This window comes from Prunus avium, chromosome 2 (assembly GCF_965620075.1).
Source record: "Prunus avium chromosome 2, drPruAviu1.hap1.1, whole genome shotgun sequence".
Lineage (NCBI taxonomy): Eukaryota > Viridiplantae > Streptophyta > Magnoliopsida > Rosales > Rosaceae > Prunus > Prunus avium.
In genome coordinates this window covers 35,266,539-35,281,664 of record NC_142285.1, presented here as the reverse complement: position 1 = coordinate 35,281,664, position 15,126 = coordinate 35,266,539, and the positions used below count along the sequence as shown (strand labels likewise).

The following is a 15,126-nucleotide window of genomic DNA, read 5'->3' as shown; positions in this document are numbered from 1 at the left end:
TAGAAAATGTAACTAAGAGAATTTGAGGGAGAGAAGGGAAGGGAGCTCTAGAGAAGTGTTTGAGAGCTCCCCCCCTTGGGGTGTGTTTACAAGCTTAGAGAACCTCCCTATTTATAGGCCTAGGGGAAGTGAAAATCTGAATTCAATATGGCTAATGCATACAACACTTGTTTTATAAAATCTGAAATGGTTGATGCACTTGTATTAGAAAATCTAAATTGGGTGATGCACTTGTATTAGAAAATCTTGAATTGGTTGATGCACTTCACCAATAGATCCCACCAACAGCCCTAGCTCATCTTCATGTCACCATGACCAAGCTTCCAACCAGAAATGATAGCTCATACCTAGCTCACCATGACCAAGCATCCAACCAGCACATGCTGAGGTCAGCATGACCAGCAACTTCAAGGGCTTACAACTTGGGCTTCCCTTAAGCAAATTAAGACTTGAAGCACTCAAACTTGAAGTTCAGAATGTCTTCTTTCCAGCCATATATCATTTGGGCCAATCCAAGGTCGGAGGAGGAAGTTAAGGCCAAAACAAATTGCTAACTCATTTTCCGCGCTGATAAGATCCATCCTGAGCATGGTTCTGTGTTTGCTAGGTAACGGACTCCAGATTTATCCAATGGGGTTGAATTTTGGATATGTTATAGTACACACCAATTGGAACAACTTTCATGAAGAATGTGGCCTCATTCGAGCTATGTAGGTTGTTGAAACAAAGCTTGCAATATGACCTACGGAACTGGACTGGCAGGGGGCTGTAGCCAAAATGAGTTTGTCTTTAAGCTCTTCATCCATTCATCCAAATTAGGCCTTAACATGCTTGAATTGCATGAATTATGCTCTCTAAAGCCATCATTATTACCTAAAGCTCAATGAACTGAAAGATAAACACAAAAAGGATTAAAAGCACAAGTTTAACTCAAAAACATAACCAAATCATAAGCTAGAAGGGTACAAAATGATATACAATTATGAACCGATCACATAGCACCAGTAATCAGTACCATTCCATTTAGATTAATTAAAGGTGGAAGGAACATATCTTCTCATATTTTGTTTTCCTCTGCAAGTGTGACTCCAAGGCAAACAAACAAATGTTCACGTAATCACATTCGTTAGAACATAAAATTCTACAGTGCAGATATTTGTATGGCATGCAGCCAGATCCTTTATAGGTTTAGATTTGTGAACCACTTCATTATTAGATCTGTCTTAAAACATACAATTACGAATCCACACTAAAGACGAACTCGCGAACACAACTAGCCCAGTGCTTCTGTCATCCTTTACGAAAATTGTCCACAAACTCAAGGTAATGGACATACGCATCTACGGTTGGCTTGAGTTCAACTCTAAGCATATTCCAGCTCCTGCTGACCGACGAACCATGATTTCAAAATGGGGTTGACTTAATTTACCTTACATGAAGGGGTTACGCATGAAGGGGTGCTGTGCTATATGAGTAGGCTCGGGTGGGCTGTATTAGAGATTTTGGGCTGAAAAAAAAGATCCCACATGGGCTATAGACTATAGTTCAATTCATAATACTGAGGGACCGTCCCTCCTAGCAGCAAAGTCTTAGCAAACTTGACATTGGGGATCATCTAGTTGATATCTCTGGAAAAAATTTTGTAATAAAGGACGCAAAAAGAACCACCAGCTAGCTAGGTGGTTGGTTCCTTTCCTAGTAATTACTGTAAGCTTGACTCATCAAACCCCAAGTCTTAACTCTCTCTAAACTCTAAAATTCGCCATACTCACATCTTGTACAAAGAAATTTAAGTTGACGACGTACGGCCAACTCAATACCCAAATTAACTCATCACATGTTAGTTATGTTTGATTTTAGCGATATATGCATAAACAAGGAAATTGTTCAAGAACAGCAATATGCATAATTGGAAAATTTTGGAATCTATCTAGTGTTGTTGCAACTTTGCAAGTAAATTCCATGCATACTGATGCAGCGAGTTTAGCAAATACATACATGGACCATTGGGATCACATTCATGCATGAAGAAAGTCTTAATAACTTGTATTAAATAAGTGTCTCTTCGTATGTGGGAGTTATCTAGGTTCATGAATAAAGTTATAGAGAGTCTTTTCATCTTTGTGAGTTAAAGGGAGATTTAATGTGAAGTTATCATTAGGAGAGAAGTTGGGATAGAAAAGGTTTAGGAGAGTTATAAGGAGTTATCTCGTCATAATTGTCTAATCTTATCTTATCTCATCTTAGGGGAGTAATGAGGAGTTATCTCATCTTGATTGAGACGCTCCTATAAATAATGCATGAAATTGTAAGAAAGGGGGTAGTTGATGTTTGTTATGGAATGAAGATTGAGATTTTTCTCTCATCTCTTTACTATTTTCCTGGGGATTCTCAAAATGAACAGATTAGAGTTTTAATTTCGGTTATTTTTAGAATCAATGAAGTTAAGTTCGCTCGAAATTATCTTTTGTTCTTGTTCCGCTGCATCAGTTGGTATTAGAGCGGGCTTTCGGCTTGCACTCCGAAATCCTGGTGCCCAAAAAAAACAAAAACAAAAACAAAAAGAAAAAGTCTAGCTTTATGGCTCCAAGAGGTGGAGGACGCAGTGGACGGCAAAATGTTGAAGATGCAAGGTACGCACATTTGGAGGAACGAATCCAGCAATTTGAGGAGCGCTTTGACATGATTGCAGAACAGATTGATGCACTCAATATCGAGAACCGATCTCAAAGTCGTCATGAAGAGGAGGAAGAACGGTATGAAAGTCAAGAGACTGAAAATCCATTTGGGAATCATAGACAGAGAAGACATGTTCCTCCACGAGATCATGGAAGATGGGAGTCGGGTTTCAAACTCGAAATTCCAGAATTTAAAGGATGTTTGCAACCAGAAGAATTCTTAGATTGGGTTGCTGCAGTTGAAGAAGTTTTGAATTTCAAAGATGTGCCACAAGATAAGCGGGTTCCCTTAGTGGCTACTCAATTTCGAGGCAGAGCGGCTGCATGGTGGCAACAACTGAAGCAAACTCGAGTCCGAAAAGGAAAGCAGAAAATCGATACATGGGAAAAATTGCTAAAGTATATGCACTCCACCTTCCTTCCACACAATTATTCCAGAACATTGTATCAACAACTCCATAATTTGCGCCAAGGTTCTCGCTCTGTCAATGAATACACAACATAGTTCTATCAATAGATTACCCATATTGATTTGGGAGAGTTTGAAGATCAGTTGGTATCTCGCTATATTGGTGGTATGAGAATTCAATTTCAAGATTCATTGAATTTATTTGATCCTATTTCTGTTTCTAAAGCACACCAGCGGGCTTTGCAATTAGAAAAGCAAATGAATAGAAAGCCAGGAATGGAAGGTAGTGATGGTAATTGCCAGAATACCTCATCCCCAATTCAGTCCCAAAGTGTCAATTCTATAGCACAAATTGGAAAACCACTAGTAAACCCTCCACCTACTCGCACAGCTGTTAGCGGAGCCCGTAGAGTTGCAACACGCTGTTTTAAATGCGGTGAACTTGGGCACAAAATGGCTGACTGCAAGAAGGGAGATCAGTACGGGAAGGGATTATTCATTGACAATGAAGACACACCACCAGACGAGCAATAGAGTATTGAACAAGACCCCAAGTATGATAGCCATTATGACGATTTTGAAGAAGCACATGTTCATGGTGATAATGGCCCTTTATTGGTGGTTCGAAGGGTTTGTCTCACTCCATGAGCAGCTGATGGTGATTCATGGCTTCGTAATAATATTTTCTAGTCCACATGCACAATTGGGGGCAAGGTTTGTCGACTTGTTATCGACTCTGGTAGCTGTGAAAATGTAGTTGCTGAAGAGACGGTTCAAAAGTTGGGATTGGCGATAGAGAAGCATCTTCATCCTTACAAATTATCGTGGTTAAAGAAAGAAAATGACGTAAGTGTTTCAAGATGTTGTTTAGTTTCTTTTTCCATTGCTAAACGGTTTAATGGCTCTTTATCTGCATTATTCGAGAAGTTTATCATCTTCGCTGCCTTTGTCCATTGTGTCAGACAGAGATACCCGCTTCCGTAATCATTTTTGGCGTTGTTTGTGGCGTCTATCTAACACCAAGCTTGATTTTAGCAACGCTTACCATCCACAAACCGATGGACAAACCGAAGTCGTGAATCGATCTTTGGGTAATTTATTACGAAGTTTGGTGGGTGAACATCTCAAGTCTTGGGATAAAAAATTATATCAAGTAGAATTCCCCTTTAACCGCTCAATTAATCGCAACACTGGCTTTAGTCCATTTCTTGTCAACTATGGCTACAATCCCCGAGCTCTAATTGATTTAGCCCCTGTTGCTGATTTAAAGCGAGTTCATAGCAAGGCTGTGTTTATGCCTAATAAATCACGGCCACAAGCTGGCCGAAGGAGCCCCTTTGTCTCGGCCCTGGCATTTGTTCGTAATGCTGAAACGCGGCGTTTCGCCAGGGTACTTCGCCTTTCTAAAGACAAAAGAAGAAATGCTAAGGCATGGTCATCTCGGCCTCAAGCTCAGGTCGAGGCCGAGGCCGGGCAATTTCACTGCCAGAGGCATTAAAGGCAAATCATCACGTGACAACAGGGTCCCAGGCTTCATTTAATGAAGTAGTGCCTGTTTAATGCAGCAAACCCACTGGCCACGAAGGAGCATTTAATGCACGAGGGAAGGTGGGAAGTGATTGAAGTCAGGATTTGGTGATGCGGATCAGAATGATTAGACGTGGACATTCTCACAAGAATTCTGATAGCTTGAGATATTGGTTCACCAGCTATCCAGGCCATAAATGCGTCTCCACGGCCAGAAGCTCAGAACCCACGATCAGGAGCGGCGGCCGAGATTCACCAGGATTTCTGGGGTCACACCACCATACTTCACGATCCCAAATGTCGATTGGACTGCCCACTTGCTCTAATCAAGCTCCACCACGCAGATTTTCAGCCTCGATTACTCCTCCAGGGACTCTCCCTATAAATACAGGGCTCGAGCTACATTCAAAGGGTTCAACACCAAAACAAAGCCTCCCACGGAGCAACTTATTTTTTCCTGTAATGCACTTTCAATATCTTTACTTGCTTTCCTAGGAGTAGTGTTAGATTGTAAGGAAAATCCATTCATCAATATATCATACGACCCTTGATTTTCAAGGCGCCGGAGCACCATCCTTGTTGTTCGTTCACTCACCCCATATATCACATGACCGCCGCTCCCTGAGCAGCGCGCCGGAGCACCGCCCAAAACCCACCACCAACACCATCACTCAACGGCCTTGTAGTTCAGGCCGTGAACCTTACAGCCGAGACCAGTTCCTCTCTCGGCTACAATCGTTTGATTAAGAAGACGAGTTCAAACAGGCACACCACTTATCCATCCAACACTCATCAACACCTCGACGCACGGTAGACCGTGCTGGCACGCCCGCGCACAACCGCACCACATCCAAAAGCAGGAAACTGCGTGTTAACGCATATCCCCTCGGCCCAGAACTCCAGGCCGTGAGATTTGCGCGGCAGACAGGCTGAAGATTTGATTTCAAAACTCCAAAATGTCCATTGCACAACACAGCAGCACTTGGTGGACGCTACTAGCAAGTATAAACATGATGCTAATAAGAAGCGTCGTGTTATGGAGTTTAATGTTGGAGATTTTGTTTGGGCCATTCTTACCAAGGATCATTTTCCTGTTGGTGAATATAACAAATTGGCTGCTCGCAAAATTGGACCTATGGAAATCCTTGAGAAGATTAATCCGAATGCTTACAAATTGAAGCTTCCCAGCCATGTTCGCACGTTTGATGTGTTCAATGTGAAATATGTTGTTCCTTTCCATGGCTCCAACTCCGATGATGATCCAAATTCGAGGGTGAATTTTTGTCAATCTAGAGAGGATGATGCAGTGAGTTTAGCAAATACATACATGGACCATTGGGATCACGTTCATGCATAAGGAAAGTCTTAATAACCTACATTAAATGAGTATCTCTTTGTATGTGGGAGTTATCTAGGTTCATGAATAAAGTTATGGAGAGTCTTATCATCTTTGTGAGTTATAGGGAGATTTAATGTGAAGTTATCATTAGGAGGGAAGTTGGGATAGGATAGGTTTAAGAGAGTTATAAGGAGTTATCTCATCATAATTGTCTAATCTTATCTTATCTCATCTTAGGGGAGTTATAAGGAGTTATCTCATCTTGATTAAGAGGCTCCTATAAATAATGCATGAAATTGTAAAGGGGCAGTTGATGTTTGTTATTGAATGAAGATTGAGATTTTTCTCTCATATCTTTACTCTTTTCCTGTGTATTCTCAGAATTAATATAATAGAGTTTTAATTCCGGGTATTCTTAAAATCAACGGAGTTAAGTTTGCTCAAAATTATCTTTTGTTCTTGTTCCACTGCATCACATATTCACAGAGAAAGAAGAAAGAGGGTTTCAAAATATCTTCCGCAACTCATTTGCAAGTGTATAATTAGTCGACTAACCCCGTAGCCATGCTGCCATAGGTAGGTACCACAAAAGATTAGTCAAACACAAATATTATTCTTAATTACAACAACTATGATTGCCATGTCCACCAAGTTTTGTTCTCAAGCTCTCATTGTCTTCCTTCTGATTCTCCCTTTGTCGGTCCACGATCACGTGCCGTGCGCATTGTGGTTTATTGGGAATCAACCTTCGGAACTTCTTACGCCTGACTAGCTAGTCCCACTATCAAAAAACGTCATTAATTAATTATTGAAAAAAGAAAAAGAAATATCAACATGTACCCTAGGCGAGAACTCAAGAAACCATGTCCACAAAATTCATGCTCAAAGTCAATTTTGTACTTTTCTTATTTAACACTAGGATAACTTTTTTAGTTTGGCATATTGGGGATCAACCTCCAAAACCCTTCTTTCAGACCAAAAAAAAAAGACCTCCAAAACCCTTCTATGTCTAACTAGTGTTATCACAACTAAGGAGAAAAGTATATACAAAATTCATGATGAGCATCAATTTTGTTGAGAGCGTCCGCAATGTTGTTTAATAGTTCAATGCAATAGTTTAATTTATTAAACTATTTTGGCATTTATTGAATTGAACTGCAATTTACTTACAATGGTACAGTACAATAACTTCAGATCAATAGTTATCTTCTTACATGTTTTTTTACATAGTCAAATAAAATAAAATGGATGAATTTAATAACACTAAAAATTGTACCATTGAAATATTCTCAAAGAGATCTTTAAAAGGAGACCAATTTTGAATATATTTAAATAAATAAATAAATTTCATGCCAAACTTGTATATTTGGATTTTTTTCAAAGATATAGGCAAAGAAAGGTTCAAGTATGCATGCTACACATGCATTAATTGTTGTATTATGCATTAACGACATAATGCATTAATTGCTGTATTTTTTCTAGTTTTTTTATTGGCATGTGAGTTCCATGATTAGCCTATTGCAATTCAATAGAGGGTTCATCACATAGCACCTTCCATTACAATTGCATCTATTGTAATGAACTAAATCACATCATTACAATTGAGATTTTACTGTTTTAGTTCAATTCATGCAATAAAATTGCGTTGGCCTTAACCATTGCACAGGCTTTAAAAGAAGAATTGTCGACATAATACTTTTCTCCTTAGTGATTATTACATGTTTGGCAACAACCCACTAAACCCGTATTGACAAAATTGACTAAGAAACAAAGCTCCAAATATCTTCCCAAACTCAGATCCTGCAAAGTCTATAAATAGAATAATCCCACAGGAACATTTGGCATCAAACTCATAAGACAACAACTATGGCTGCCTTGTTCACTAAGTTTTTTTCTCAAGCTTTCACTATCTTCCTACTGATTCTCCCAGCCCTGTTTTCCAAATCCAATGCCGGAGTCATTGTGGTTTATTGGGGTCAAAATGGTGGTGAGGGCTCACTCACAAAAACATGTAACACCGGAAAATTTCGAGTCGTAAACATAGGATTTCTCTCAAAATTTGGCAATGGCCAAAAACCTGAAATCAACCTAGCTGGCCACTGTAACCCAGCATCAAACGGCTGCCAAGGAGTGGGGGCTGGCATCAAAAACTGCCAAAGCAAAGGCATTAAGGTCCTGCTTTCGATCGGTGGCGGCGCAGGGAACTATGGACTGTCATCCGAAGCTGATGCTGGCAGTGTAGCAAACTACCTATGGAACAACTTCTTAGGGGGCCAATCAAACTCAAGGCCTCTAGGCAACGCCGTTTTGGACGGCATAGATTTCGACATCGAGAAAGGCGGACCTCACTATGCTGCACTTGCTAGGAAGTTGTCTGAGTACAGCAAAAGAGGCAAAAAAGTCTACTTAAGTGCAGCACCACAATGCCCATTTCCTGACCAGTATCTCAATGGTGCTCTGTCCACTGGCCTATTTGACTACGTTTGGGTCCAATTCTACAACAACCCTCAGTGTCAATTTACTACCAGCAACCCCAATGCCTTCAGGGACTCATGGAACAAATGGACCTCCATAAAAGCCGGCCAGTTCTTCGTTGGGCTTCCGGCTTCCCGTCAAGCTGCTGGCAGTGGCTTTGTGAATCCAAATGATCTGAAAAACCAAGTGTTTCCTTTTGTTAAGGGATCTCCCAAGTATGGAGGTATCATGCTCTATGATAAGTTCAACGATGACAGGAGTGGCTATAGTTCTCAAATTCGAGGCAGTGTGTAACTTCAGCCCTGACTATCAGAAGGCTTAAAATACGTAAAATAAAGCAGTCATGCTCTTTTATCGTTTTGATTTATAATTAAAGTTGATGATGTGAAAATCTCCAATTTGGTCCGGAACTCTTATCCTTAAGGCACGTTTGCCCCTATACTCTCAATTTTAATGATTACATACCCTAAGTTTTTCAATTTTTTGCAATATGGTTTCGGCATTAACTTCACATCAAAATTTCAATTAATTGCTTGCATGGCAGGCATGGGTCTCACCTATTCGCTTATTTCGATGTCAGTTGAAGAGTATTTTCAGGTAATTGGTGTCTTCCAGCCTATGAAGAACACATTACATGCATTAATACCAAATCAATTTTTAACAAAATACCCTTCAATTGACATTAAAAGAAGTGAATAGGTGGGACCCAGGCTTGTCACACAAGCAATTTATGGAAATTTTGACAATGAAGTTAACGTCGTAACTAGATTGCACAAAATTGAAAAGCTTAGGGTATGTAATCGTTAAAATTGAGAGAGCAGGGACAAACGTGCTTTAAAGTTAAGAGTTCAGGGTACTAAACTAAAATTAACCCTAAAGTTTCACTTGTACAATGTTACAATGTATGATTTTTTTTTTCTTGTTTTTGAGTTTTAGTAGGATTGGAACAAGTCTTGTTGGCTCAAAATGATGACTATGGGAATTCCCATACTTATGTTATCGCTCAACCGCAAAAAAAAAATCCAACCATGTGAATTCCCATACTTATATTATCGGTAAATTAAAAACAATATCGCTCAACCGCAAAAAATTCAGCCATTATATTATATATATATTTTTAATGTTTTAATTTTTATTCGATAATATAAGAATAAAATGTGTACTTATATTATTCGGTAAATTTTATTTTATAAAAAAAATATAGCGAAAAATTCAGCCATTATATTATTATTTTATTTAAATGCTTTAATTTTTATTATTTTTATTCGATAATATATGAAATATACGTTAATTTTACATGTATTATTAAAATATATGTTTTAAAGGTGAGTATATTTGATTTCAAGAAACATGTATTTTTACTTTATTCTTGAGATGTATACATGAGACAAAAGTATTCTTGAACGTGTATAATATGAGTATTGTTTGCAAATATACTAACTATGCTATCAAAATATAACTTATCCTTTGCACTCGTTGTTTAGTCTTACACTCAGTTGCAAATATCTATTATGAATGGTGGTGAGTTGCAAATCTATTATGAATGGTGGTGTGTGTCGACTTCATCATGTGTGTGGTCCATAGTGGCTTTGTACGCTCGAATGATCTGATAAACAAAGTATTACCTTTTGTTAAGAAGTCACCCAAAATATGGTGTGTCATGCTCTATGACAATTAAGTTCAATGATGACAAAAGGCAAGGTGTAATTTAAGCCTGGACTGTGATCAAAATGGCTTATAATATAAGTAAATGGCAAATATCTATCTTGATCCACCCCTATGCACCTGCATCAGTTTTGGTTAGGCGTTGTGAGTATGGGGAGTTTTATAGCAATCACATGCTCACACACACCCCTTGACATGGACTAACAAGAAAGTACAACCCAAAAAACCTCATTTACTAAGCCTGCCAGTTAAGACCAAAATAACCACAAAGCCCAAAGTTTTCCATTTTCCCTGTAGGGCCCTCTACGGATCGATGAGCTCTTTAATCACAAAGAAAGAATTAACACAGCTAGCTCTACTTTAATCTAAGCAATTCACTGCTAGCTCTACTATAACAATATTCTTTTGTTAATTGTTTCTGAAATCACAAAAGCAAAAATATATAATGCAAAGAAAGATTTGGACTTCATCATAACTCAAAAGCCTGTTCTTATTAGGAAAATATATATTATTGAAATCAAATTGTCTTAGAGAGACATTTGGTGCATATATACATGGCTTAAGTTTTTGGATTAGGAACCTGGATCACGGCAGGCTTCTTAATCCTCTCCATGAGAGTTGTTTAATTTGTCAGGCTGAGAGACATGGATATGTTGTTAAATGGTTTATTATTTCTTTCCATCCATATATGAAGTTCTTTCAGAAAACCGTCTTCGATCCTTTTCATTAATATTTTCTGTTATGTTTCCTAGTAGCCTAGTAGATAGGGCTTAGCACTTTTGTTTACACCCCTATGGGCTAGGGCAAGAGCAATTACTATTCACATGAGATATGAGAAGAGGAATTTGTATAGAGTTTTTGGTGTGGGAAGTAAAGAATATGGCTAGGTATTTATTTTTATTTTTAAATTGAAATTTTTGAAATTTTTGGTTGCTGATGTTAGCATTGTGTCAGTTTATGCAGTAAACCAGATATTGCATATGCAGTAAGTGTTGGACATTTATACGTAACCCAAGTGAAGTCCATATGAGTGCAATGATGAGAATTTTGTGTTATTTGAAATCTGCTCCTGGGAAGAATCTAATGTTTTCTAGACACGGACACCTTGAGATTGCAGGATATATAGACTTTGATTGGGGTGGCAAAGGTTTCAGACGGATATTCACTTCTAGGTATTTTACCTTTGTAGGAGGAAATCTGGTTACATATGGCATAGTAAAAAATATACAGTGGTTGCTTTGTCCAGTGCAAAGGAAGAGTACAGGGCTATAGTTAAAGGCATATGCGAATTATTGTGGTTGAAAAGACTTGTGGAAGAACTGTGTTTCCACACCAGTAATCAGTACCATTCCTTTCACATAAATTAACCCTTGGGATTTGACGGGTTTGTCTTTCCATACTAGACTTGTAGATGAACCGTTGGATCTGTCGTATGCGTAGGTCCATGAACATATAGACATAGTTGGCTTTACTTCAAGTCTAACCATCTGCTGATAGTCCATTCCCCAGTAGCACGCTTGACTTCAAGTAAAGTCAATCGTCATCTCCTTTATGCACAGTTTCGTGAGAGGACGAAGAACCACCGTGCTAGGTGGATCAATTAAACCACTCTTTGCACTTACCCTTTTTTTTTTTGTCTGAACTCTTTGCACTTACCCTTCGTTGTGGTAAATTTTAAAATGCCTAGAGAGTGTTATTGTTGCAACTCACAAGTAAATTCCGTGCATGTTCACAATATTGATTAAGAAAGAAGAAAGAGATTTCAAAATATCCTCCACAACTCATTTGCAAGTCTATACATAGACTAGTCCCGTAGCCATATATAGGTACCACCAAGTATCAACCAAACACATCACTCATAATTACAACAACTATGGTTGCCACGTTCACCAAGTTTTCTTCTCAAGTTCTCATTTTCTTCCTGCTTATTCTCCCTTTTTTGGTCTCCAAATCATGTGCCGGGCGCATTGTGATTTATTGGGGCCAACATAACGAGGATGGCACACTGACAGACACATGTAACACAGGAAGATATAACATTGTAAACATAGCATTCTTCTCAAAATTTGGCAACGACCAACCACCTGAACTCAACTTAGCTGGCCAGTGTACCCCGGCGTCAAACGGCTGCCAAAAGCTGGGCAAGAACATCAAAGACGGCCAAAATCGAGGCATCAAGGTCCTGCTTTCAATTGGCGGCGGCGCAGTGAACGGTAAGGTGAACTACGGACTAACATCTGCAGATGATGCTAGGCATGTAGCAGACTACATCTAGGATAACTTCTTAGGTGGCCAATCAAAGTCAAGGCCTCTAGGCAATGCGGTATTGGACGGTGTAGATTTCGACATTGAGGGAGGGGGTGAACTTTACTACGATGCTCTTGCTAGGAGGTTGTCCGAGCATAGCCAAGGAGGGAAGAAAGTGCTGTTAACTGCAGCACCACAATGCCTGTACTCTGACGAACATTATCTCAAAAGTACACTAAACACTGGCCTATTTGACTATGTTTTAGTTCAGTTCTACAACAACCAGAAGTGCGAATACAGCTTTAGTCCCAGTGGCTTCAAGGACGCATGGAACCAATGGACATCGTTTGTACACGCCGCACAATTCTTTGTCGGGCTTCCGGCTTCCACGACATCTGCTGGCACTGGTTATTTGCGTTTAGGTGATCTAATATGCCAAGTGTTGCCTTTTGTTAAGAAGTCTGGCGACAAGTATGGAGGTGTCATGCTCTTTGATAGGGCCGGGGATATAAGGAGTGACTATAGTTCTAAAATTCGAAACAATGTGTAATCTGTGCATCCTGGACTATCAGAGTGGCTTCTAACTTATAAGTAAATAAAGCAGTCGCTTGCTGCACTCTTGCTCTTTCGTCAGTTTGATTTTTATGGTATGGTTAATGCTGTTGTAATCCTAAGTTTATTATACTGATACGCAATAAAATTGTTATTAGAAAATACACTAGTTCCTTCCAAATTACATTAAACTAGCTACTTGATACTAACATTCGTGAACATGATGGAAGTGAAGTGTCCAACTCAAAATTAATTGACAATAATTGAAAACAAGTCCATAGTTATGTTTCTTAGGAAGTAATACAAAAGCTTGAAAGAAGTCCACTAAGGCTTGACTTAGAAGTAACTCGCAAATCCTGCTAACCTTGTCAAAATTATATGAGGACTAACAAGACAGACATCTCTCTCTCTCTCTCTCTCTCTCTCTCTCTCTCTCAAAATAAAATCTCTGATTCTGCATATATAAATATAGAGGTTGCTCCAGAACAAACTCTTTGTAGTTAAGCTCATTACAATAAGAGCACTTCCACGCCTATGGGCAAAGGCAAGTCAAGGGCAAAGTAAGGGATGTCACTATTGTTTCCACCCCTATGGGCTAGGGTAAGGGCAATTACTATTCACATGAGATATGAGGAGAAGAATTTGTATAGAGTTTTTGGTGTGGGAAGTAAAGAATATGGCTAGGTATTCATAAAAAAAATATGAAATTTTTGGTATTTTTTTCAATTTTGTTTTTGTTGCTGACGTCAACATTGTGTCATTTTGTTCAGGCAGCAGCTTGGGCTGAACTTGCCCATGGGCCTAGGCTCGTGGTACCCACCCCTTACCCGAGCTGGACTTGGCGCAGTGGAGTTGGATTCTGGCCCTTGGGCCCCCTCCTACCAGGGTCAAACACTAGCAGTGGAAGTGCTCTTAAACTTCACAACACTGGCCTAACGTTCTCTCCACTAAGAGGTTTGCTTTACAACCCTACGTAGTTCTAAAACTTCCCATAATCACACACTCACATTTTAATTTTGGTTCTCTGAATAAGAAAATTGTTAGTGATTGAAAATATTGTTTAGATTTAGAGAAATTGTAGAGGAAAAAGACGATGACGTTGAGGAGATAGAGAAGTTGAAGACTTATTTAGCTTCTAAGTTTGATATGAAGGACCTTGGAGGATTAAAATATTTTCTGGGCATAGAAGTTACTCATTCAAAGCTAGGTATATATCTATTCCAAAAAAAAATATGTTTTAGATTTATTAAAAGAAACTGGAATGTTGGGATGTCAACCTATTGATACGCCCATTGAGCAGAATCATGGTATGGAAGAGCTTCCAGATCAAGTACCAACTAATAAGGAAGGATATCAGAGGTTAGTTGGTAGACTGATTTATTTGTCACACATTAGACCAGATATTGCATATGCAGTAAGTGTTCTGAGTCAGTTTATGCATAATCCAAGTGAAGTCCATATGAGTGCAGTGCTGAGAATTTTGTGTTATTTGAAATCTGCTCCTGGGAAAGGTCTTATGTTTTCTAGATATGGACACCTTGAGATTGTAGGATATATAGACTCTTGTTGGCACTAAAACTGAACAGATAGAGATGAGTGCAACTTACAAGTGATACGGACGATCTTAGAGATCGATTGAGTGCTAGATGCTGATTCTTCCTGTCCTTGGATGCTGATCCTGAATAAAAGGAAGCCAGGATTCGTAAGGTCTATGGAACCGGTGTGGAACCAACCTAAGACCCTCCGATGCCAAAGTAAGTTTGTTTTCTGAGAGCTTTTGCTGTTGACAATATATTAGTATAAAAGTCAAGCTGAAAAGTCTTACCCCTGTATTGTAGTGAATGGGCCTATTTATAAAGGGCATTTTGTATGCTCTTAGTACTTAATTTCGATGTGGGACTCGTGGGAGGGCCCTATGAGGTTGACACGAGTCTTTAGATATTTTGGGCAGGCTCTTCGAGGTTGATTCTGCAGAATCGGTAGGAGGTACCGATTGTAGACTCTACTGGGCATGTAGAGACCGTTTGTTGATTCGAGACAATCTCATCGGTAGCTGATGTCGATCGTTCGGAGCCTTGGGCACTTGGGGAGATTCTCTGATCCACGTGTCACTGGATGAGTGGAGGGTCAGATATGGTACAAACAACTCTGATTGGGGTGGCAAAGGTTTCAGACGAATATCCACTTCTTGGTAGGAGGAAATCTGGTTACATGTGGCATAGTAAAAAATATAA

At 39.2% G+C, this 15,126-nt stretch overlaps 1 protein-coding gene and 1 pseudogene across 1 annotated transcript; both read left to right on the top strand.

Annotated features, from left to right (window-relative positions):
* Window positions 1-7,781: 7,781 nt before the first annotated feature.
* Window positions 7,782-8,819, top strand: LOC110751766 (acidic endochitinase-like). Its single transcript, XM_021952271.2, has one exon. The coding sequence runs from the start codon at window positions 7,820-7,822 to the stop codon at window positions 8,720-8,722; it is 903 nt and encodes a 300-aa protein (XP_021807963.1). The 5' UTR covers window positions 7,782-7,819; the 3' UTR covers window positions 8,723-8,819.
* Window positions 8,820-11,966: 3,147 nt separating this feature from the next.
* On the top strand, window positions 11,967-13,010 carry LOC110751861 (basic endochitinase pseudogene; annotated as a pseudogene).
* The last annotated feature ends 2,116 nt before the right edge of the window (window positions 13,011-15,126 follow it).